Below are 21,180 nucleotides of genomic sequence, written 5' to 3'. Positions count from 1 at the left end.
GGAAAACCTTGGGGGAGATCAGGATACCCCGCAGAGATGACAGCTCTCAGTCTGCTTGCATCTTTATTTCCCTGAAAGAAGTTGATTCTTACCTGACACGATGTCATAAAGCCACAAAACATTCTGGTTCGGTGGACTTTAATTGACCATGCACATCAGAAAACAGATTTATTATAATCATTCCAGTCGTGAAGATTATTATTATTATTATTATTTTTTACAAATATCAAAACAAAGTCGTTATTTTAATATAAAAATATTGCGTTATATTCTTTTTTTTTTTTTTGCCCAAACAGCCTGTTTACATTTTAGAACATTTATCAGACCTGACAAATCCATTACAGACCGAACAGGCTCAGCCAGAGATTTATTTCTGCAAAAACTAATACTGCATGAATTCTTACACTGGAGAACGAGTTCCCATAATTGGAAAACAATCTGAGGGAGTTAAAAACAGATTTCAAATAACCCTGCTTATTTCTGCTAACATCACTGAAATCTTGCATACAACTTGCAGATCTGTGGATGTGCATGGGAAAACTTTAATATCTGTGCTGATGAGAACAGGCTATTGGATTTTGTGCTTGTGTTGGTGGGGGGAGGGATGAGGGCTATCATGAAATAGATGATTATTGCAACATTTTAATTAACAATTCGACAGCATCACAAATAAAGGTGACTTTAGCTGCGGCTTTGATGCAACATCCATCGCATTAACATAAAGTCTTGATCTCAGTCCTTTATAGACTTTGGTCAGATATTGGTTTTATCTCACTTTGAGGTACATAGTGTCTTAGTTGCCTTGACACACAATAATGGGCAAATTTGAATCCTACAAAGTCCATGTGAAGAGGTTGGAGGGGTGGCAGGGCCATGTCGCATGTTTATAAGACAGGAGATTGTGGTCTGAGTCCACAGGACTTGCACTTTGTCAGATTTATATAAGCCTGCGTTTTCCTAATTCTAAACAAGTAGTATTATCACCATCAGCACTTAAACTGGTATGTCACGCTCTACTGTCAAAGGATACCTTGTAGTTACTGAGGAAAATGAATACGCACAGTAGTTACACAATACATATATAGCTTTAAAGTGACTATGAATTCAGCATTCACCTGCGTAGTGAACATGGCAATATGATGAAACTCTCCTCGTCCTCCTTGTTTGACCGGCACTGTGAGGAAGAATCTGTTGCCATCTTTGGAAAACACGGGTTCCTGATTCTGTAGAAAGCAAATATGTGTCATATATTTAATATTATTTTAACAGATGAACCAGAATGTGCCTATTTATTTCTTAGAACATTAGACAAATTGCACATTTTCCAGTGTATCTGTAAAAGAAGCTGTGGAGCATGCTGAAGAGTCCTGCTTTCAGAGGCATACATTACATAGTTGCCAACTGCATGAACAAGTGGATGGAAATTATGCGCGGATGGCCTCCACAGCTGAGAGATGGCCAAACCACTTTTTTACCTGAAAGTAGCAATCTGCAGTGATTGTATATAAAGAGACTGTTGACTGACTAAATGAGTGACTACCCATTTTGTGGGAAGAAAATGGATTGTTAGCATGGACGGCAGTGAGGAAAGAGGATGGATGATTTAACTCTATGTGGCACTTTAAGCAGGACAGTGGTAAAAAAGAAAGAAAAAAACAGAAAAGTTTAGTCCTTGAAAACAGCTACTAAACTGTGGTCGGATTTTGGGAATTTAAATTCATAACAGAAGCCCTGCATTGCCTCATGTAGACAGGCTTTACAGTGCAGAGGGAGTTAGATGTAAATAAGGGGCATTATAAGAAATGAAAGGGGCATCATTGGTGATATGTGATTCATAGGGTATTTGATTCTATTTATGTATCTGGTGATGCTAAGTTCGCCTTTTTAAATGTGTTTAGCCCCTCAAATTTAAAGGACACACAAAGTTTATGGGCTGGATTAACCCTTTACCATAACTCACATTTTTTCTCTTAAGAGGGATTTTATTCTTCAAAAAAATATTCTTAAAATGAATTAAGGTAGTCTTAGTCTGCATACCTGGAGTAGTTGTCTGATAACAAAAAAATGACAGCCAAATAAAATGTCATGTGATATTTTATCTAAAAAAAATAGACATATGCATTTTTCAAACTAATTTAAATGCTCACTGATTAATAATAAATTCATATTTAAAATGAGTTTAAATTCAGTCCTTGTAAAATCCATAAAAAGATGCAATTTTAGTTTTAACTTGTCAACTAAATTTGGATTTAAAAGCCATGATCATCTGAGTAAAATTTACACAAAAATCCACATTTAACATTATGAAAAACATTATTAACACTATTTAAACTACAATAATAGTTACAAATGATTAACATAGAAGAAAAATATGCAATAATGCAGTCAGCAGGTACCGTATAAATTAAAAAAAATAATTATTAATATTATTAATAATAATAAAATAATACAATTGAAACCTTTAATGTGATTATATTTGTAAATTGCTCAGCAAATGTAGACTTTTGTCTATTTTTAATTTTTAAAGTGCAATTCTGTGTTTTTAGTTTCTCTAATTTTCACTACTGAACATAAACAACACAAAATCACATCACTGCACACATGATATTTGAAGAAAAGTTTAAATCTCTGGAACCAAAACTGTGAAAAATAGAAACCCTCTTTACTCTAAACTCTAAATTCTGCCTCAGTTTGGGATAGATTAACTAGAATGGATTTTTCCATGATGTTATATATTGGTATTGAACAGAAAGTCATTAGCAAAAGACCTGTCTGCACTGGCACAACCACAAAATTGAGCTTCTGTCAGATTACCACCTTTACCGATACACGCAGCTTGCCAAGGATGTCAGTTGGTTAAATTAGACACTGCTTGAGCCAGCCGGGACTACAAGATCAAATCCTGCCAGAAACTCTCCTACTCTGCCTTCATCACTGCTCTGATAAAGCTCAGAGCTGACTGCAGACCACCTTAGGAAGAAATGAAAACATAGATAAATGGGAAACTGATTTAAATCTGAACTGATGATAGTTAATATAATTAATTTATCAAAATGTAAAAGTAGCAAAAACATGTTTGTGTGTTGTTCTGGCTTTTATTTGGCACTGGGTTACTGAATATTCATAGCCCTTCCAACATAAAGCAAAGGGGCTGATGAACAAAAAGAACACATTATTTGTAAATTACACTTTTTACATGAAATGTTTACTTATTATATTAATTTGTGGATGCTAACAGTTTAAATTTTTCTTGAATTGAAAGCCTCAAGAATAAAGTTTAACATTTTTTTAAATGAGCCTCATAAATCAACTGAAAAACAGGCTGCAGTATTTTTTTTTGTCTATACCATAGAGTCAGGAAAAGGGAAAATTCACACATGTGAATAGTCTTTGCTCTCGCCTCACCTTTCAGTCTGTGCTTGAGTCAGTTTCAATATTTCAGGGATACAGAGACTTTGAGAGTGTCTATATAAATACAGATAACTAAGAAATTCTACTTTGTGTTGCGTAATTTTTGAAAAATGTTGAAGCAGACATGATTTTCAAGTGAAATTACAGCAATGGAGCACAAGCTTTTCAAAGTGACAGGCACTGACATGTAGAATAAAGAGAAGCTTACCTGCTTGGAGAGCCAGAGCTCAGAGCTTTCTTCATGTCTCTGAAAAACACATCAGAGCAAAATGTCAAATGAGTGTTAATTCAGCCACATCATAAAGATCTTCTCATCTGTTACAGCCTTTCTTTCAAGGTTCTATTTTCTGCTTCTATTTGGTGCATTGTGGTTTGGAAACTGCACGATAATTGATGTAATCACGTTCTTTCCCAAAATCATTGGTCTTTTATGTCAGCAAAATATTTACATAAGTGGTATATTTCTAATACTGTGTAAAAGTGATGCTGGAGTAGCACTTCAGTGGCTCATTTTCCAGACATAATCATCTGTCATGTAATGGCCCCCTTATTTTGCTGTTTATTTTAACACACCACTTGGGACATCATTCCCAGTTTGAACCCTCATTTCAAACCAATATGCATAAGCAGAAGCCAGAGTTTTGGCAAGAGGGCTCTGGGTGCTGTTTCCAGGCCTCATCTAAGCTGCCTCTTGGCTGGACAGCGTGTTTGTCCATGCAAATCACACCAAATCAGAAAAGTGCAGAATTGGAGAGCGGCCTGTCCAGTCCCACGGTTCAACTGCGAGGTTAACACTGCTCTGTGTTGCCCAGTAAATATGGAGAGAATGTGGAACTGTGCTGCAATTTCGGCGGAATTTTTTCTCTAAACTAAAGAGTGCTTTTAAAACTTTTTCCGTCAGGAAGGCCAAAAGTACCTGTGTTTCTAAGTTTTGTTTTCATCACTCAACGACAAGTTACTGAACAGCCATTGGGTGAAACTGTTCTCAAAGAGGTATTAGGCGCTGTACCAAACCCCTCCTTGCTATAGTTTTGGTCGCTAGCAGTCTGGTCGCAGTCACCAGTTATATGTATGAAAGACACCAACTTGTCTTTGGTAAAGACACTTTGAAAAGTAAACAATGCACACTTCAAACTAGAATTTGCAAGTAGCTAGTGAGTGTTCCCAGAAAAGTCAGCATCTTCCATGCAAACTACTGGCAATTTGGCAGTCTGCTAACGACTGAAGCAGTTACAGGTAGGTACAGTACTCTGTGACAAACTCCAGCTAGCATCAACCATATCTTCAGCACCAACCTCCAGCAACCACTTCCCAACTGTCTCTGGGACACACATTTTTCTCGAACAACCCGACTTTCTCCGTGGCAAGCTAACAATCCAGCTAAGTAATAAGCTTTACAGCCATAATAACAGTTACAGGGGTTATTACAAGGGGGAAGACATCTCTCTGAGTCTGCATGGCACAGGTCCTCTGTGGGGAGAATCCTCTAATTGCAGCAATTAAGCCTCCTCCCATATACAGAACTTATTTCAGTAGAAACTTTCTGGATTTAAATGCTTCCATTAATATTTGTGTGATATAAAAATTAATGAAGTCCTATATTTTGTCAGTTTTTAGTGATCTGGTTTCAGAAATACTCAAACCTGCCACAAGCAAAACACGAGATATTAAGTAAAGACTTAACATCAGCTCTTTGATCATAACTAAACACTCTATCACATTAAGAGTTTAATGTGGTGCCTGTGCAATGAAGATAACACATGTCTGTGTAACTGCTGAAAAGGTTAATGAGAGTCATGCAAAAACAATCAATGTGCTTTCTGTTTAACATGAATAAAAGATGCCACCCTTGTTGCCTATCCTTACTTAGATCTTCATCTCACAGCAACAAAGCAGACAACAATCAATTGGCGATCTCAAAGAAGAAAAGGATCTAAAGTAACAAGAGCTGAAGTTAAGAAAGACAAGTTTAGAAAAAAATGCTCGTGAGTTTTACCTTGAAAATCAGATAAGATGTTCGAACTCACAAGGCAGATCTAGCCTTGGTCAAATGATCTCTTAGTTAAGTGCTAGCTGCAAAGTTTTTAAACATGAGTGAATACTTTGTTATATCAAAAACTGAGAAAATAAGTCTTTTTTCTATATTAAGGAAGTTAGCGATACTTTATAACATGAGATAAAAGAAGGAAAAATGTGTTAACAATTTTTCTGTCCACACAAAAAAACACACACACAGACCGTGACGCAGGCTCCGGTGGTGGTGTCACACACAGTCAGGATGGAAATGTTCTGGGCCCGGTTTAACCATCTAACAGATGTCTTGGTCTTGCTGATCCACTTCACCATTGTTACATAATGTTCCCTATAAAAAAAATTATATCATAATGGTCATATCATGTCCTGTAATTACATGTTCACAAGCTAGATGCTTTTTTAATTTAGCACATCTAAAACCTATTAACAACTACAAACAACTGCTCTACACACTTAAGAAAATGAACCATTTGCACAGCTGAGCTCACTGGTTTTTACACCTCTACAAATTACCTCAATGTCAAGCTGCTTTTTTCCTTTTGTTAGTTCTCTTCCACACAGTCCTATCATGCTGGTAAATGGCATGCAGACTTTCAACATTCATTAATATCCACTCAATTCTGGCACACAGTAATGCAAGATTTCTAAATGGTATTTGCAGTTGTAAAATAACTGTGACACCAATTGGTCATTGTTTGTTTGTTTTTTCTTCTTCATTTTAAGAACTGAAAGCAGTTTTAACAACTACATGCGCAGAGTGAAAGATTTCCCAATTACAGGTGCAAAGTTAAGAGTGAGAAAAAATGATCATCTGAAGTTTGAAATGTCCCTTTAAGTGGCACAGCAGCTGGTGCAAAAGATTGGCAGGGAAAATGCAGCTCCTCTCACCGCAGCTTGAGTGTCTCTGGAGGCATGAGCTCCAACGTGTGCGTCGGCCCGTAAAGGTTGACTACATAGAGCTTCACCGCTGGGTTGGGTTGACCAGCCTGCATGCAGAACCAACAGTCCAGAGTTTAGACAGAAATGTCACTTCACTGCTGCGGAAAAATACTTTATGCAACACTCTCCAAAGTGGCAACTGTGACTTATAAAGTGCTGCCAAATTAAGTGATTTCGAATGAATAATTCATTGAGAGTAGTCTTTAAAAACTTAAATGCACATATGGTTATGCTATTATGTGGAAACAATTTAGAATTTTTTGTCACACAAACTGAAAAACAGATACAAAAAAAGACAAAGAAGAAACACTACATAAATACTTAAACTAAAGCAAGTACACATGACAAACAGACATGTTAAACTTGACAATTTCAACATTATTCTGCATACAGAGGAGTCCTAGAAAAACCCTTACCTAAACAGCTTTAACACTACTGGAAACGTGCACTATGATTCCTCATTTGGCTGACCAGATGCATTTAGAGCAAAGTTTAAAGCGTTAGGGGTATTGTTTGAATTAAGTTCATATCTGCTATATTGCATTTTATTTTCAAATGTTTTCACAAACTTGACCAGGGTGTTCCTGGCCTTTCACCCAATGACAGCTGAGAAGTTTAATAGGATACTGATATGGTGCAGACCTATAAATACTCAGGTTGGCATCTGCACAACAAACTAAACTGGCCTTGAACATAGATGCTCTCTACCAAAAGGGGCACAGCTGTTTCTTTTAGCTAAGAACGCTTAGATCCTTTGAGATCTCCAGCAAATGCTGCATGTTTTACCAGTCAGTCATGGCAAGTGTCTTTTATACTGCACTGGGAGGCAGAGGGGAAGACAAGGACTTTGGCTTTTGGACAAATAGCTAAAAAGGAAGGAAAGTGGGGTCATTGGTGTTTGGTGGAGAGATGCACAGTGATCAGCTTACTTCACTGAGCTGCAGGACAGAACGGCTCAGAAGATCCTTGGTGCTCACTGTCATCAGGTTATTGAACACCTGAGTCAGTGGATAAATATCCAAAAGTCAATAGCCAAGGACCCCACAGCCATCTGTTACTTGCTCTGGCTGTCTCTGTTTCCTCTTCAACCATTTAACTACACAATTCTTATATAAAAATAGCTTTTTTGGTGGTTATTTAAATATAGTTAAACACATGTTAAATTATTGTGATACATTTGTTATTTCTCACGAAACACTAAGTAAATTCTTTATTCCTTTGTTGGATCATTTATGTTAAATAATATAAACAAATATTAAATACAAAATACAAATGTTAAATATGGCTTTAGAATCAGTGTGGCTGTTTAGATTTTTAGACAACTAGGTCAGCCGTTATTATACTGTTTAAGCTAAGGTAAAATATAAAAGTGTAATCATTCTTGTCTCAGTGAAAAATTCTACCCATACTGGAGCAGGAAACAAGTTACAACTCTTCACTGGCTTGTCTTGCAAGTGGTGCCTCTTGTTGTTCGTCATCAAACTCATCTACTACCAAAAAACTCAGAAATACAGAGAAGCTTCTATGTGAATAGACTACCAAAAGTCTATGTGCTGGCCTTAAATATAGTTTACACACAGATGACAAATGGTCATCTACAATTATCATCACCAGGGGGCAGTGTCATGAAAAACTCTTCTGTGGGCAACTCTTGCTTTTGTAGCTCTTGTAGTCATTCACGCTGTCATGGAAATGCGTGTTAAACAATAAAAACCATCTACTGCAATTTCCCCCATTATTCTTCCCCCAAATTCCGCTGAGGTTCCCTTTCCTTTTTCTGCCCTCTTTTCAGCCAGTTAGCATTCAACCCATACAAGTGTCAGTCCTGTTGGGCTATATGTGGTGTTGTTTTCTAAGAGGATTCTACACAAGTGCTTCTACATCACATCCATTATATACACGGAATTCTTCTCTCTGTGTAGCCAAATACATACGAAACCAGCTGATTTTTTTAAGAACATCTAAACTAAAAAAGTGTGTTACAACAACAGCAAGTAAAACACTGAGCAGAAAAAAAAACCATTTTGTATTATCACAATAACGTAAACAACCATATCTTATAGGCTACTATATTTCTGTAAATTAAGCTGAAGCATGATAGCATTGACACCAGCTGCTTTATTTTTACTTTTATTCTTCCTCTTCTTTTAGCTTGACTAATGGAACCCAATCTGTCTCCCCCTCACCCTAGCTCTAGAATCCTCTTCTGTCACACCAACCCTGTGGATGTCCTCCTACACTACACCCAAAACCTTCTCTGAGGTTCCCCTTTCCATCCAGTCTGGTAGCTCCATGTTCAAAATTCTTTGTCCAAGAATCCCAGTTCTATTCTATTCTGCTCTGTTTATATAGTGAGTCACAACAACAATCACCTCCAGACTGTTTATATTGTAAGGTAAACCTCTGCAATAATACAGAGAAAACCCCAACAATCAAACGACCCCCTTTGAACAAGTACTTGGCGACAGGGGTAAGGAAAAAATCCCTCAGGGAGTGGCAACCATCTGCTGCGACCGGTTGGGGGTTGATGGGAGGAAGACAGGATAAAAGACACACTCTAATATCCCTTCTCTGTCCACATGTCCAAATCTCAGCTCCCAAACCGCTCAGTCTGAGCTGTCCCTCTGACATGCTGATTTCTATTTCTGTGCATCCTGGTCACTTCCAGTGAAAATCTTAACATCTCCATCTTTACCAGCTACAGCTCTGCCTCCCTTCATTTTGTTAGGCTCACAGTCTCCAAACCATAAACTATCGCAGGTCTCCATACCATCTTGTTAATCTTCCCTTCCACTTTTGATGGTATCATTCTGTCACAAATCACTCCTGTCACTCGTCTCCACCCACTCCACTCTGCCTGTACTCTCTTAAGTCACCTCTTTTGTTCACTGTCTGTTGACTTGGATGGTTGACACCAGGTATTTAAATCCCTCTTCCTTTTATTTAGGATAAAGGATAATGTATGTGTGTTATATGCATGGATGTCGCCTAAGTGACGGTTACCTTGGGGTAGGGGTACTGCTTTCCTTTTGGGTATGTCATGCCAGTGAAGCGAGGTAAAGCCATGTTGGGAACCAAAGTGTCATTGAGAACCAGGAAGGCCAACCTCTCTCCATCAGGAGACCACCAGTGAGCCACATGGGTCTGGAGGATCTCCTCTGTTTGGAAAAACCAGCAGAAAGTTTTAATCATTAAATTAATGAAGGGGGGGGGGGCTGAAAGTATTAAAAATAGCTCAACATAAATGCTGTTCTTAAAGTCACAATGTGAAGATTTTTATATCGAGGTCCCAAATTTGAAGGCATCAGCTAATATTAGTTAAATTACTAACTGTACTGTAAATGGGCTCAGTTTAGTATAACGAGAAAACGCTTGTGTTTGAAGACCTAACACAAAACCAAACACATATAAGTGGAAAAAAGGGGGTGCTAGAAGAATTTGTGTTAAATTAGGTGTTAATCTGGGTTCAAGAATCACAGATAAGTAAATTACTTTATTACACAAACATAATTAAGAATAAAAGAGAAAAACAAGAAAACAGCAGTTACTGAGGTTGCTTGCCTTTTAAAAAAAAAAAAAAATTACATAAGCTTCTTTTCTCCTGAGAGATGGGGCAAAGTGGCTAAGTGTATGCAGTGCGTGTTTGCTTAAAGCACATAAAATGACTCTTCACACCCACTGGGGAGATATGAGCACCAGAACAAACGTTATGAATATTTAATAATGGTAACATTTCTAAACACAAGAATTTTTAGTTTAATGAGATAGTGTGTCAATGCTTTGAAATTAAGCAGACATATTTTTTATTCCAACTTCCCAATAGTTAAAGCTCACTGCCACAAAGCAGTTTCTCAGCAAGTCATTACATGCATAAAGGTTTGTCTGTAATTGGCATTTTCTTGCCTGGTTTCTTCAAACAACACCCAGATAAATGTATACTCTACGCAATTTTGCTAGTCTTATTCTCAGAATGTGAAAAAATGTTTGTAGAAAACTGATAGGTACCTTCATAGAGCCAGTCAGCAATTCCATTGAAGATGACCCCGTCTTTTCCCGAGGATGTTAACCTAAGGGAGTTACTCTTGACATCCGACTGATAATAGATGTTGTTTTCAAATATGTAGATCTACGGAGACAAAGCACACACAGGAACAACTTAATATGATACAGTAAGAAATAAGGACTTGCTGCCAAACGAAAAATTGGTGCATGACTCTAAAACTTATTAAGCATGTGCCAAAGTTTGGACTGTAGCACACATGCACTGGATTAACAGTTACACTAAATGTGCACAGTATCTGCTCAGCATCCAAGCAATTCTTTTAGGATTAAAAGTGCGAGCCAGTGCTGGTAAGCCAAGTGATTAATGCTAATGTTCTGTGTACTTTATTTATGAAAGTAAGCTCTTACTCCTTAACAGCTCAACAGTAACTTTAAAATCACAAAATCTACCACTGGGATGTTAAAGTTCAGAGATTTGCCCTCAAAAAATCAGGAGGATTTCTCAAAGTCCCCAAGTCTGTGAGTGTCGACATTGGAATTGGGCCCATGTCTTACTTTTTTTTAGAGATTAGTGCCAATTTAGCATGACAGAGTTCCCTAACTCTTTTTATTTCTATTTATTTATTTATTTTGGCAGGACATGAGAGATCGGCTCAATCAATTAGATCTGGGCTACAACTTAAGCTTGGCCATTTGTTAAATTGGCACTAATAAAAGCACTAGCGATTTAGTTTCTGTTTGTATTGTATCCATGGTCGCACAGACATCTGTCATTGTATTGCACTAATACGAATGAAAACTTAAGGACCAGTCTACAAAGCCAAAGGCTGGCAAACCCAATTTCCTGTTTTTGTCTGCCACCTGGCTAATACTACACCTGACCGCAATGCCCATCCATGTGGATGGTGGGAGAGGCTGGCAGTACCGTGCTATCTTTTTCAAAGGTGTTTAGCTTGGCTTGGTGGATCAAGTCTCACCCAAAAGATCCTCACGAGTGAGCCACCCTTCGATCTCTAGTGGCACAAAAGCATCAATGGTTTCTCCAATCCAGGAGAGGTGTGTATCCATGAAAAGACTGTTCAATTGGAATGGTTAAGTACACGAATGGAGGCCAAAATGAGTTTGCTCAGTGGGGTTCTTGGGCTCACCCTTAGAGAAAGGGTAGAAGCATTGAGATGGTATGAGCTACCACTCCTTTGTCTTAGAAGAAGCCTTTCTGGGAGTTTGGTCTTCTGATTTATAGGAACTTTGTGGGCATGTTCAATCAAAAGGAGCTCATGGGGCATTCAAAGACCACAGGAGTCTCACCAAATGTTGCACTGGCTCTGGAAACGTTGTATGCCCAGAGATAATGGTGGTCTTTTAAATACTTGGAGACTGTGGTCTATGTCCTATTTGGAAAAGTTCTGAACTTGTTTCACTTGTTAGAAAGAAGTAGGTTAGGGACTAAAATCTACTTGGTTTGGTTTTTAGCACTTGTTTAAATGAAGCCACTAAAAAAATGCTTGGGAAGGTTTAAGTGGTAAAATTTACTTGGGGAGGGTTTAAGCAACAGACTTTGTGGATTTCTTAGGATTTCCATGTACATGTAGCTGTCCAGAACCAAAAAATTAATTATCTCAGATCAAAGAAGTATCTGTATTCGGACCTTCCCAAAAGCCAGAAGTCTGTTGCTTTATATGATCTTACATAAGAATTCATTAGCAAGGAGCCTCTCCATGCACTGACATAACCTCACAGTCAGCAGAGCCTTCTGCCGTCTGGCTGGAAGACATCCAGATAACATCAGTCCAGTAGGCAGTCTGTGCAGCATGTGCTAAAGGGTTCTCTAAAATGTGAGGGCTTATTATTATGATTGTGAAGTGAAGATTATCAGACATTTGAGGTTTTATTGCTGCAGGTTGGATTAAATTGTAGAGGCTTGAAGTGATGTCAGCAATAACAAAAAAATAAAAATAAAAATAAAAAGGAAAACAGTTTCAAATAATCTAAACAACACAATTTCTTTTTTGGGTTTTTCATGTAACAACCGCAACAATTTCCTCTACTAACTGGAGATAGCATTCATGTAAGTAAAGCAGTAAAATGGTTGACTTGAAAATTTGTCTGATGAATTGAAAGCAAGTCCTTTTCAATTTCTTTGGAACGTTTCTTATAGTTAGGAATGTGATGCGGAATTCACAGTGCTTTAATAATTAATATGCTACACGCAATCTCATACTTCCCCATTGTGCAAGAAACTATACAAATGTTTTCAGTACCTGAAATAATTTTCAATATTTGACATTATATGAAAATGGGGATGGTTCTAAACAATAAGAGTAGATGGTGACATTATGGGGTTTAAAATGTATAACATAATCCGCCACAATTTACAATGTATGTATGTATAAGGAAATTTTAAGTTCTGGTCATTTAAAGGTTGTACTATTTTACAGCAACCATGCTGTGTAAAACAGGGACAGTCCATGCTTCCGATATTCCCTGTAAGTATCCTACTTTAAATAGGCTCAAAAACCAAGATAGGTTATATGTATACAGTAGACTTTGTAACAATACAAGCTACTACAAAAGAAACATGTTTTGCCAAAGTTTAATAAGTTTATTAGTAAAATTTAAATATATGAATCAAGGCTGCGTTTAAAAGTAAAAATCTGTTTTCTAGCAACAAAGGAAATAAATGTACTATGGCTAAAAAAAGAGAGAAATTGCTAAGGTACAATGGTTACCAAATTTATTAGACCAACACCCAATGTAAGGCTTTTCCCAACTACCAAATCATTTTATGTTCTTGTTATCATTTAATTATCAGTATGTGCAAGCTCTTTAATTGAATTGTTATGTTTAATGGTGAATTATAATTGTTTTTTTCGATAAATTTTCAAATTAGCCATTTCACAAAATAACAGAGCAGATTATTATTATTTTTGATTAATAAAGCAAATTTACATTCCTCATGCAATGTATGAATGTGTACTTGATTAATTTCTTCGTGGAGACTTTCAGTCCTAATAAATAATATTTTAAAACAGGTTTTTGACAGTTTTCTAAAATCTTTGTATTTCACTGATTTGGGGATTTTGGTCTATTCATACTTCAAATATGCACTAATTTCCAGTTCCATAATAGCACAGTAGGCACTCATTAAAACTCCTCGATTCTTTTTAAAATCAAGAATTGTTACGCTCATATTCTTTGCTAAAATAAGTACACTTTGATTTGGTGGAAGTTGCCAACGTTATCTAAGAATTACTGGGAAGCTTAGCCATCATGTTAAAAAGTGTGTTACAATTAAAATTCAGTAAGCCGCTCAAATGGGACTTAATTACAACTTTGTAAACTGTGAAAAGTCATTATCTTGTTAGTTAGTGTCACTGTGCATGTCCAATCCATTCTTTAAGACTCTACGGTGATGAATGGACAGCACTAATACATATTCTAGTCATAACTCTCAGACATCTTCCTAATGAGAAAACACAAATTCCCAAAGAATTACTGTGAAGCTCACTTACAGCCGGTTACAGCGAAATACACGCCATGTCATTGTTTCCAAAGATGCACTTCCGCCTAATGATGCTGTGCTTGCCACTCAAGAGCTAAAAAATCCTCACATATGTCTACCTCACCTCCTTATCACCATAATGACTTCCTAATGGAGTCGTGTTTGATTTATGCTCAAATATTCCACACTCAAATTTGCAAATATGGACACTGCAGCTCTACTATGCTTTTTAAGCCTTTTAGCTGTCAACAAAACAGCCTTCCCATCTGTCCTGTACAGATACATAAAAAAGTATGATGGAAGAAAATTAGCATTTAATTAGGGTCCCCTCAAAAATGTGAACCTGAGCACGTTAAGTAGGACATTGTGAATTACAAATAGCAGCACGAAATTGACGGCAACAGGGCACAAACAAAGACAGCGTTCGGCGTGGTGGAAAGTCATGTGACACAATGTCATCCACAGGCCTGGAGCTGAAGATAAATTCCTAATTTGTGGGTTCCAGAGTCGCTGATCCTTCAAAACGCACTATTTTATTTTTCTGTAGAAACTGTGAATTGGCTGTTTACTGGATGCCAGATAAAGACTGTAGGACTCAGCAACAAATGTGCTGGCAAAAGCAAAGAGAAGCCATTGATTTTGTGTCTAAACTGATTTAACTGAGTAACAAAAACTTATAATAATAGATAAATAAAAATCGTATCTGTTTCATCCATGTAATTTGATACTTATGTTCAAAAATGAATGAAAAATATTTTAATTGGAGTAAATCTTACATATCCATGAAACAACAGGGCTGTGCAAAAGTTGCATAACCTTGTAAATGTTACAAATAAATTTTAAATATCTTTTTTTATTGTTATCTACCTGTGTCTGATACCTGATACCAAATCTAAGTGTTTTAAAGAAATGGCATCCAACCCAGTGTAGTGAAAGCAGTGCAAAGTGGAACTAAAAACAGGTTTACGGTGTGAAAAGATTCTCTATGTGTCCTCACCAGCTGTTGGCCTTGCACCCCCCAGGCAGCATACTGGAGAACTGAGTTAACCACCTCAGGAGGGTCCAGCTCCCAAACCTCCCTAAAGTAAGGAAAAGAGTAAATAGAGGATAATAATCACTCAACATCCACTGGTGGATAATGGCTAGGCTACTTTTTTAGATGAAAATTATGGAAATGTGCAATTCAATAGACCACTTGTGTGTGTGTGTGTGTGTGTGTGTGTGTGTGTGTGTGTGTGTGTGTGTGTGTGTGTGTGTGTGTGTGTGTGTGGGGGGGGGGGGGGGGGGGGGGTACAATGCAAAAACAATGAGTAATAACAGCAAACCTGTAAAGCCAAAGTGAATATTGTTGGGTTCCTAGGCCCCCATTTTGAATATTATTAGCTCATTGACTGACCATTAACAGTTACGACTTCCATATACAGTGGGGCAAAAAAGTATTTAGTCAGCCACCGATTGTGCAAGTTCCCCCACTTAAAATGATGACAGAGGTCAGTAATTTGCACCAGAGGTACACTTCAACTGTGAGAGACAGAATGTGAAAAAAAAATCCATGAATTCACATGGTAGGATTTGTAAAGAATTTATTCGTAAATCAGGGTGGAAAATAAGTATTTGGTCAATAACAAAAATACAACTCAATACTTTGTAACATAACCTTTGTTGGCAATAACAGAGGTCAAACGTTTACTATAGGTCTTTACCAGGTTTGCACACACAGTAGCTGGTATTTTGGCCCATTCCTCCATGCAGATCTTCTCGAGAGCAGTGATGTTTTGGGGCTGTCGCCGAGCAACACGGACTTTCAACTCCCGCCACAGATTTTCTATGGGGTTGAGGTCTGGAGACTGGCTAGGCCACTCCAGGACTTTCAAATGCTTCTTACGGAGCCACTCCTTTGTTGCCCGGGCGGTGTGTTTTGGATCATTGTCATGTTGGAAGACCCAGCCTCGTCTCATCTTCAAAGTTCTCACTGATGGAAGGAGGTTTTGGCTCAAAATCTCACGATACATGGCCCCATTCATTCTGTCCTTAACACGGATCAGTCGTCCTGTCCCCTTGGCAGAAAAACAGCCCCATAGCATGATGTTTCCAGCCCCATGCTTCACAGTAGGTATGGTGTTCTTGGGATGCAACTCAGTATTCTTCTTCCTCCAAACACGACGAGTTGAGTTTATACCAAAAAGTTCTACTTTGGTTTCATCTGACCACATGACATTCTCCCAATCCTCTGCTGTATCATCCATGTGCTCTCTGGCAAACTTCAGACGGGCCTGGACATGCACTGGCTTCAGCAGCGGAACACGTCTGGCACTGCGGGATTTGATTCCCTGCCGTTGTAGTGTGTTACTGATGGTGACCTTTGTTACTTTGGTCCCAGCTCTCTGCAGGTCATTCACCAGGTCCCCCCGTGTGGTTCTGGGATCTTTGCTCACTGTTCTCATGATCATTTTGACCCCACGGGATGAGATCTTGCGTGGAGCCCCAGATCGAGGGAGATTATCAGTGGTCTTCTATGTCTTCCATTTTCTGATGATTGCTCCCACAGTTGATTTTTTCACACCAAGCTGCTTGCCTATTGTAGATTCACTCTTCCCAGTCTGGTGCAGGGCTACAATACTTTTCCTGGTGTCCTTCGAAAGCTCTTTGGTCTTGGCCATGGCGGAGTTTGGAGTCTGACTGTTTGAGGCTGTGGACAGGTGTCTTTTATACAGATGATGAGTTCAAACAGGTGCCATTCATACAGGTAACGAGTGGGGGACAGAAAAGCTTCTTACAGAAGACGTTACAGGTCTGTGAGAGCCAGAGATTTTCCTTGTTTGAGGTGACCAAATACTTATTTTTACAAATCCTTTACAAATCCTACCATGTGAATTTATTGATTTTTTTTTCACATTCTGTCTCTCACAGTTGAAGTGTACCTCTGGTGCAAATTACTGACCTCTGTCATCATTTTAAGTGGGGGAACTTGCACAATCGGTGGCTGACTAAATACTTTTTTGCCCCACTGTAAATTGCCAGTAGGTTGTTGTCTCTGGCAGATTATGTTAAGGCTTATCACCTGTTAGAATGGGTGGAAAAGCCTTTCAGTCATGTGTCGAAGACAAGAGATGTCTGTAAATGGTCTGTATTTGTATAGCGCTTTTCTAGTCCCTAAGGACCCCAAAGCGCTTTACACAACCAGTCATCCACCTATTCACACACACATTCACGGCAAGCTACATTGTAGCCACAGCCACCCTGGGGCGCACTGACAGAGGCGAGGCTGCCGGACACTGGCGCCACCGGGCCCTCTGACCACCACCAGTAGGCAACGGGTGAAGTGTCTTTCCCAAGGACACAATGACCGAGACTGTCCAAGCCGGGGCTCGAACCGGCAACCTTCCGATTACAAGGCGAACTCCCAACTCTTGAGCCACGATCGCCCTTCTGTAATAATTTTGAAAAACCAAATGGAATTATATTAAAAACTGGAGAGTGAAAAACAGCCTTATGTCAGTGAGATGGTAAGGACCGATGCTGCTAAACCTTTTCTAAAGCATCTGAGCGTCAACTCTGCCCACCTCTAGTCAAATTTCATGCAACAGAAATGATGCGCAACAGTGCATTTTAATCAAGGTTGCCTCTCTACTTTAGCCATTGGTTGAGTTACAGGTGCAACAATTGTGACCTTATCAAATGGCAGCAGTGGGCCAATACATCTAAAGTCAGAGGTTAAAAAAGGAAAACAAATGTGCAAAAACAGTTTTTAGGGGAGCACCCCCCATTTTATTTATTCAATGTTTATATAGCACATGCTTTGTATCAGTTTGTTTCTTGCTTTAGCTGACAATGGCATGCACTTTGAAATAAGCCCAAGTTGGCCATAGACCCATTTGTCTGATATCAGCACAGACATGACAGAGATTAAAAGGAAATGCCAGAGCAATGCCCCAAAATGGCACAGCTTTCTAAAATAACACTCGTGTTTGAAAAGGATAATCCAATCAGCTGTATAAAGTTTTAATCTCTCTCTGATTAGTAGTCAGAATCCCGCTCATGACTGTGACTTATGAAACTGGCAGGAAGTCATTTGAGCATGTCCTGGACTGTTACTTTGGATTGAGACTTTGTGCAGAATGTTTGGAAAATCAGTCTGAAAGCAGCGGGATGCCACAGACTGCAGGCTGATCTTCAAACTTTATTTTGACTGAACATAAAATTTAGAATGGTAAAGTTTCAATACTCTGCACAAGCTAGTGAGAGTTCTGGGGATATACAAAAAATATTCCCAGTCTGTACTTGAGGTAGTCAACTTACTACTTTCCATTGGATGTGTTGTTTCCTCTATTTGACTGCAATTGATACAGTTCTTGTACTTTTTGCACTTGTGTGTAATTTTACATTGCAGAAATGTATAAACCATAAAGGTGGTTTACCCCTTTGCTCTAAATACATACACACCCATAAAATCTGTCTTTTGTTTTAGTGTAAAAATATAACAAAGATCATTTTGCAATTTAGGATTAGTTCAAATCAATGATAATCATACTAATTATTAACATTAAATTGTACATCTAAACAGGTAGTAATAGTAGTATTAGTAGTAGTAGTAGTAGTAGTAGTAGTAGTAGTAGTAGTATCTACTTGCACTGTGAAGTTCTGTGCAGGTTTGCAACATTAGGCTGAGTCTGGGTAGAGAGTACAGCCACATGCACTTCAGAATTCATTCAGCTCCTCTATCAGCACTCACATCATCAATAAACACCAGTGATGCAGTTCCTTGCTTACTTACAGCCACACAACATAACATCACCTCCACCATATGTGAGAGATGATGTGGTATGCTTCTGCTCATGACCTGTTTCTATCCTTCTTCATATTTTCTTCATCCCACAACAGGCTGATAGCACATGGAAGGAAAGCTTATGCAGTGAGGACACTGGCAATGGCAGCTTACGCCTTTCCATTATCCAGTGGATTTGAATTTCTGCTCAGCTAATTATTCAACAAAATAAATGTATTCTAGGTGAACAATACCCTGACAGCCACGATGCTGAAAGCACCTGTCTAATATTGTGTATACCCTGTTGGAGTAGCTAAAACAACTGTAACCCCCGAAATGCATTGGAGATGACTCCATTGTGTTTCAGCTTCGCCTGAGCTGATTGCATGAACTCAATTATTGCGATTCCACCAGATGCGCCACTGTGTGTGATGTCTCACAAGTGGCTCTCTGGTGTACCCCTCTCCCCACTGGATGAACTTTGGGCCTGCACTATGGCCCAGTATAAGATAAACAAAGATGATTTCGAATCATGCAAATAAACTCCAGTATAGCACAAGAGGAAACTCTAGGCAGGCAGGTTTCCCTGAACATGTGGGGCCCTTAGAATGCAGCTTGGGTCTGCTTGTTTATTAATCTCAGTCAGCTAACATCTGGAACAAGACAAACAATCCAATTAACAGACATACAGTTTGTTTCAAGCGTGTCACAGCATGTAAATTGATCCCACAGTACTCTATTCATTGTACATAGCTTATATAAAAATTCCTGTGTTCTACAAATTTGTCAACCCCTGTGAGTCATGGATATTTTTCCACTAATGACAGGTGTTACTACCAAAAAGGTTGCCCCTCAGTAACCGCTGAGGAACACTTACCGAGTGTGAATATTGTAGATGCTGTAGGAGGCCATGTAGGAGTGGCGATAAACCTGCAGTGAAATAAAGAGAGAATGGAAGAAAGATTAAAATATGACTGAAGCGTTAACGAGAGAAGCAGAAGTGTCACGATAATGACATCAGGACAAAATAAAAATGAAAAGAAGAAAGGCATCAAAGAAAACAGATTGCTGGCTGTTCTCTGTGATAGAATCTGTAGACAATGCAATTTGCATGGGTGACAGCTGTGGGACGAGACATTTTAATTCCATCTGAGAAACCCATCATCGCCGAGTGCCTATGTGCTCAAAACTCGGGAGAGACAGAGATGGAAAGGAGCGAGGGAGAGGCATTCAAAATGACAGAGGGGTGCATGTAAACTGTCTGAACCACCACCCGCCTACCCCCTCTGGAGAAGCTGTGCTTGACATGATAATAGACCTCTGACCGTGGCTAGTGATCGGGGACAGAAACAGCCCAGATTTTTGCATTCCATCAGGAAAAAGACACTCAAGTATTCAGCTCTGATACAAAGAAGCAGAGGAATTTTACAAGCGCCAACTCTGACATGACATTCTGTACTAATGTAAATATTAGTGCAGCTCAGAGCTGCAGTTGACTGGGAATTGATGTAAGCCGAGACATAATGTTATTCCACTCATCAAAATGAGTACAATTGTTTCACCAAAGGTAGTTAGTATTGTCATTTTCCTTGATTGGAATGGATGGCTGAGTGGATGGATTGATGGATAGAAGTCTATTTTTTCCTTTCCCACTATATTAAAGTTTAGATTTACCTATAAAAGGACATGAAGACAACAAAACCTTCCAAATGGTCAGTGATATATGCTTGAAATCTTATGGTCCACTGTTTCAAGGCTGTAAAACAATATTTTTTACAGCCTTATTATTTCTTTCTCTACAAACAAATACAAAAACAAGTACAAATCTATTTACAGGTGAACCAGTTTCATCCCCAAACTTTATGACTTTTTCATAACATTGAAAATAGATAGAGCAATCGATCTTCAGCATGATCCAGTATTATTACTTTATCCTCAGGCATCAAAGAGCCTTATCTGAAACAACAGTCTGAAAACTAAGTGAGAAAACTAAAAGGGGAAAAAGGAGGAAAAACAGAGTTTAATGACATGAAATCTGCATAAAGGTTATGAATTCTGCAGAGCCCCAGATGGGGGCTCTCACTAAAATAGCCATGACAAGTCAACATGAGTGATCTCCCAAGCTGGAAGGGAAGTTGATCTAACTCTGATGACTCTGACAAATGCTTGTGCTCCCTGTTGTATGCTGTACAGCAACTGAGTAGAAATGAAGATGACACAAGCACATTTCACAACATCTGTGACATTTGCACTATGTGAGGGCTTAAAAAGAATCCAGGCAAAATCCAACTACTAGCAATAATGCAGACAAACTCAGTGACAAGGTTGATAGACTACATTTCAGCTAACTGTATACCACTAAACTTATATTAAGATATGCTTAAAAATGTCCATCCATCCATTCGCTTCCGCTCATCCTTTTCAGGGTCGCGGGGGGCGCTGGAGCCTATCCCAGCTGTCATAGGGCAAGAGGCGGGGTACACCCTGGACAGGTCGCCAGTCTGTCGCAGGGCCAACACACAGTGAC

At 38.7% G+C, this 21,180-nt stretch overlaps 1 protein-coding gene across 1 annotated transcript in view; it reads right to left on the bottom strand.

Annotated features, from left to right (window-relative positions):
* dpp10 (dipeptidyl-peptidase 10 (non-functional)) overlaps positions 1-21,180 on the bottom strand; it is a 310,034-nt gene that overhangs the window by 19,361 nt on the left and 269,493 nt on the right. Inside the window, exons 6-13 of the mRNA XM_085375032.1 lie at positions 19,531-19,583; positions 14,886-14,967; positions 10,390-10,510; positions 9,388-9,542; positions 6,334-6,431; positions 5,650-5,773; positions 3,620-3,658; positions 1,116-1,223 (exon numbers count right to left, since the gene is read on the bottom strand). Coding sequence (XP_085231158.1) covers positions 1,116-1,223; positions 3,620-3,658; positions 5,650-5,773; positions 6,334-6,431; positions 9,388-9,542; positions 10,390-10,510; positions 14,886-14,967; positions 19,531-19,583 — 780 coding nt within the window. The remainder of the gene's footprint in view (positions 1-1,115; positions 1,224-3,619; positions 3,659-5,649; positions 5,774-6,333; positions 6,432-9,387; positions 9,543-10,389; positions 10,511-14,885; positions 14,968-19,530; positions 19,584-21,180) is intronic.

The sequence above is a fragment of the Diplotaxodon limnothrissa genome, linkage group LG16, assembly GCF_057381915.1.
Source record: "Diplotaxodon limnothrissa isolate DT_005_m linkage group LG16, D_limnothrissa_male_GT1.1, whole genome shotgun sequence".
NCBI lineage: Eukaryota > Metazoa > Chordata > Actinopteri > Cichliformes > Cichlidae > Diplotaxodon > Diplotaxodon limnothrissa.
This window is presented reverse-complemented; position numbering and strand designations above follow the sequence as displayed.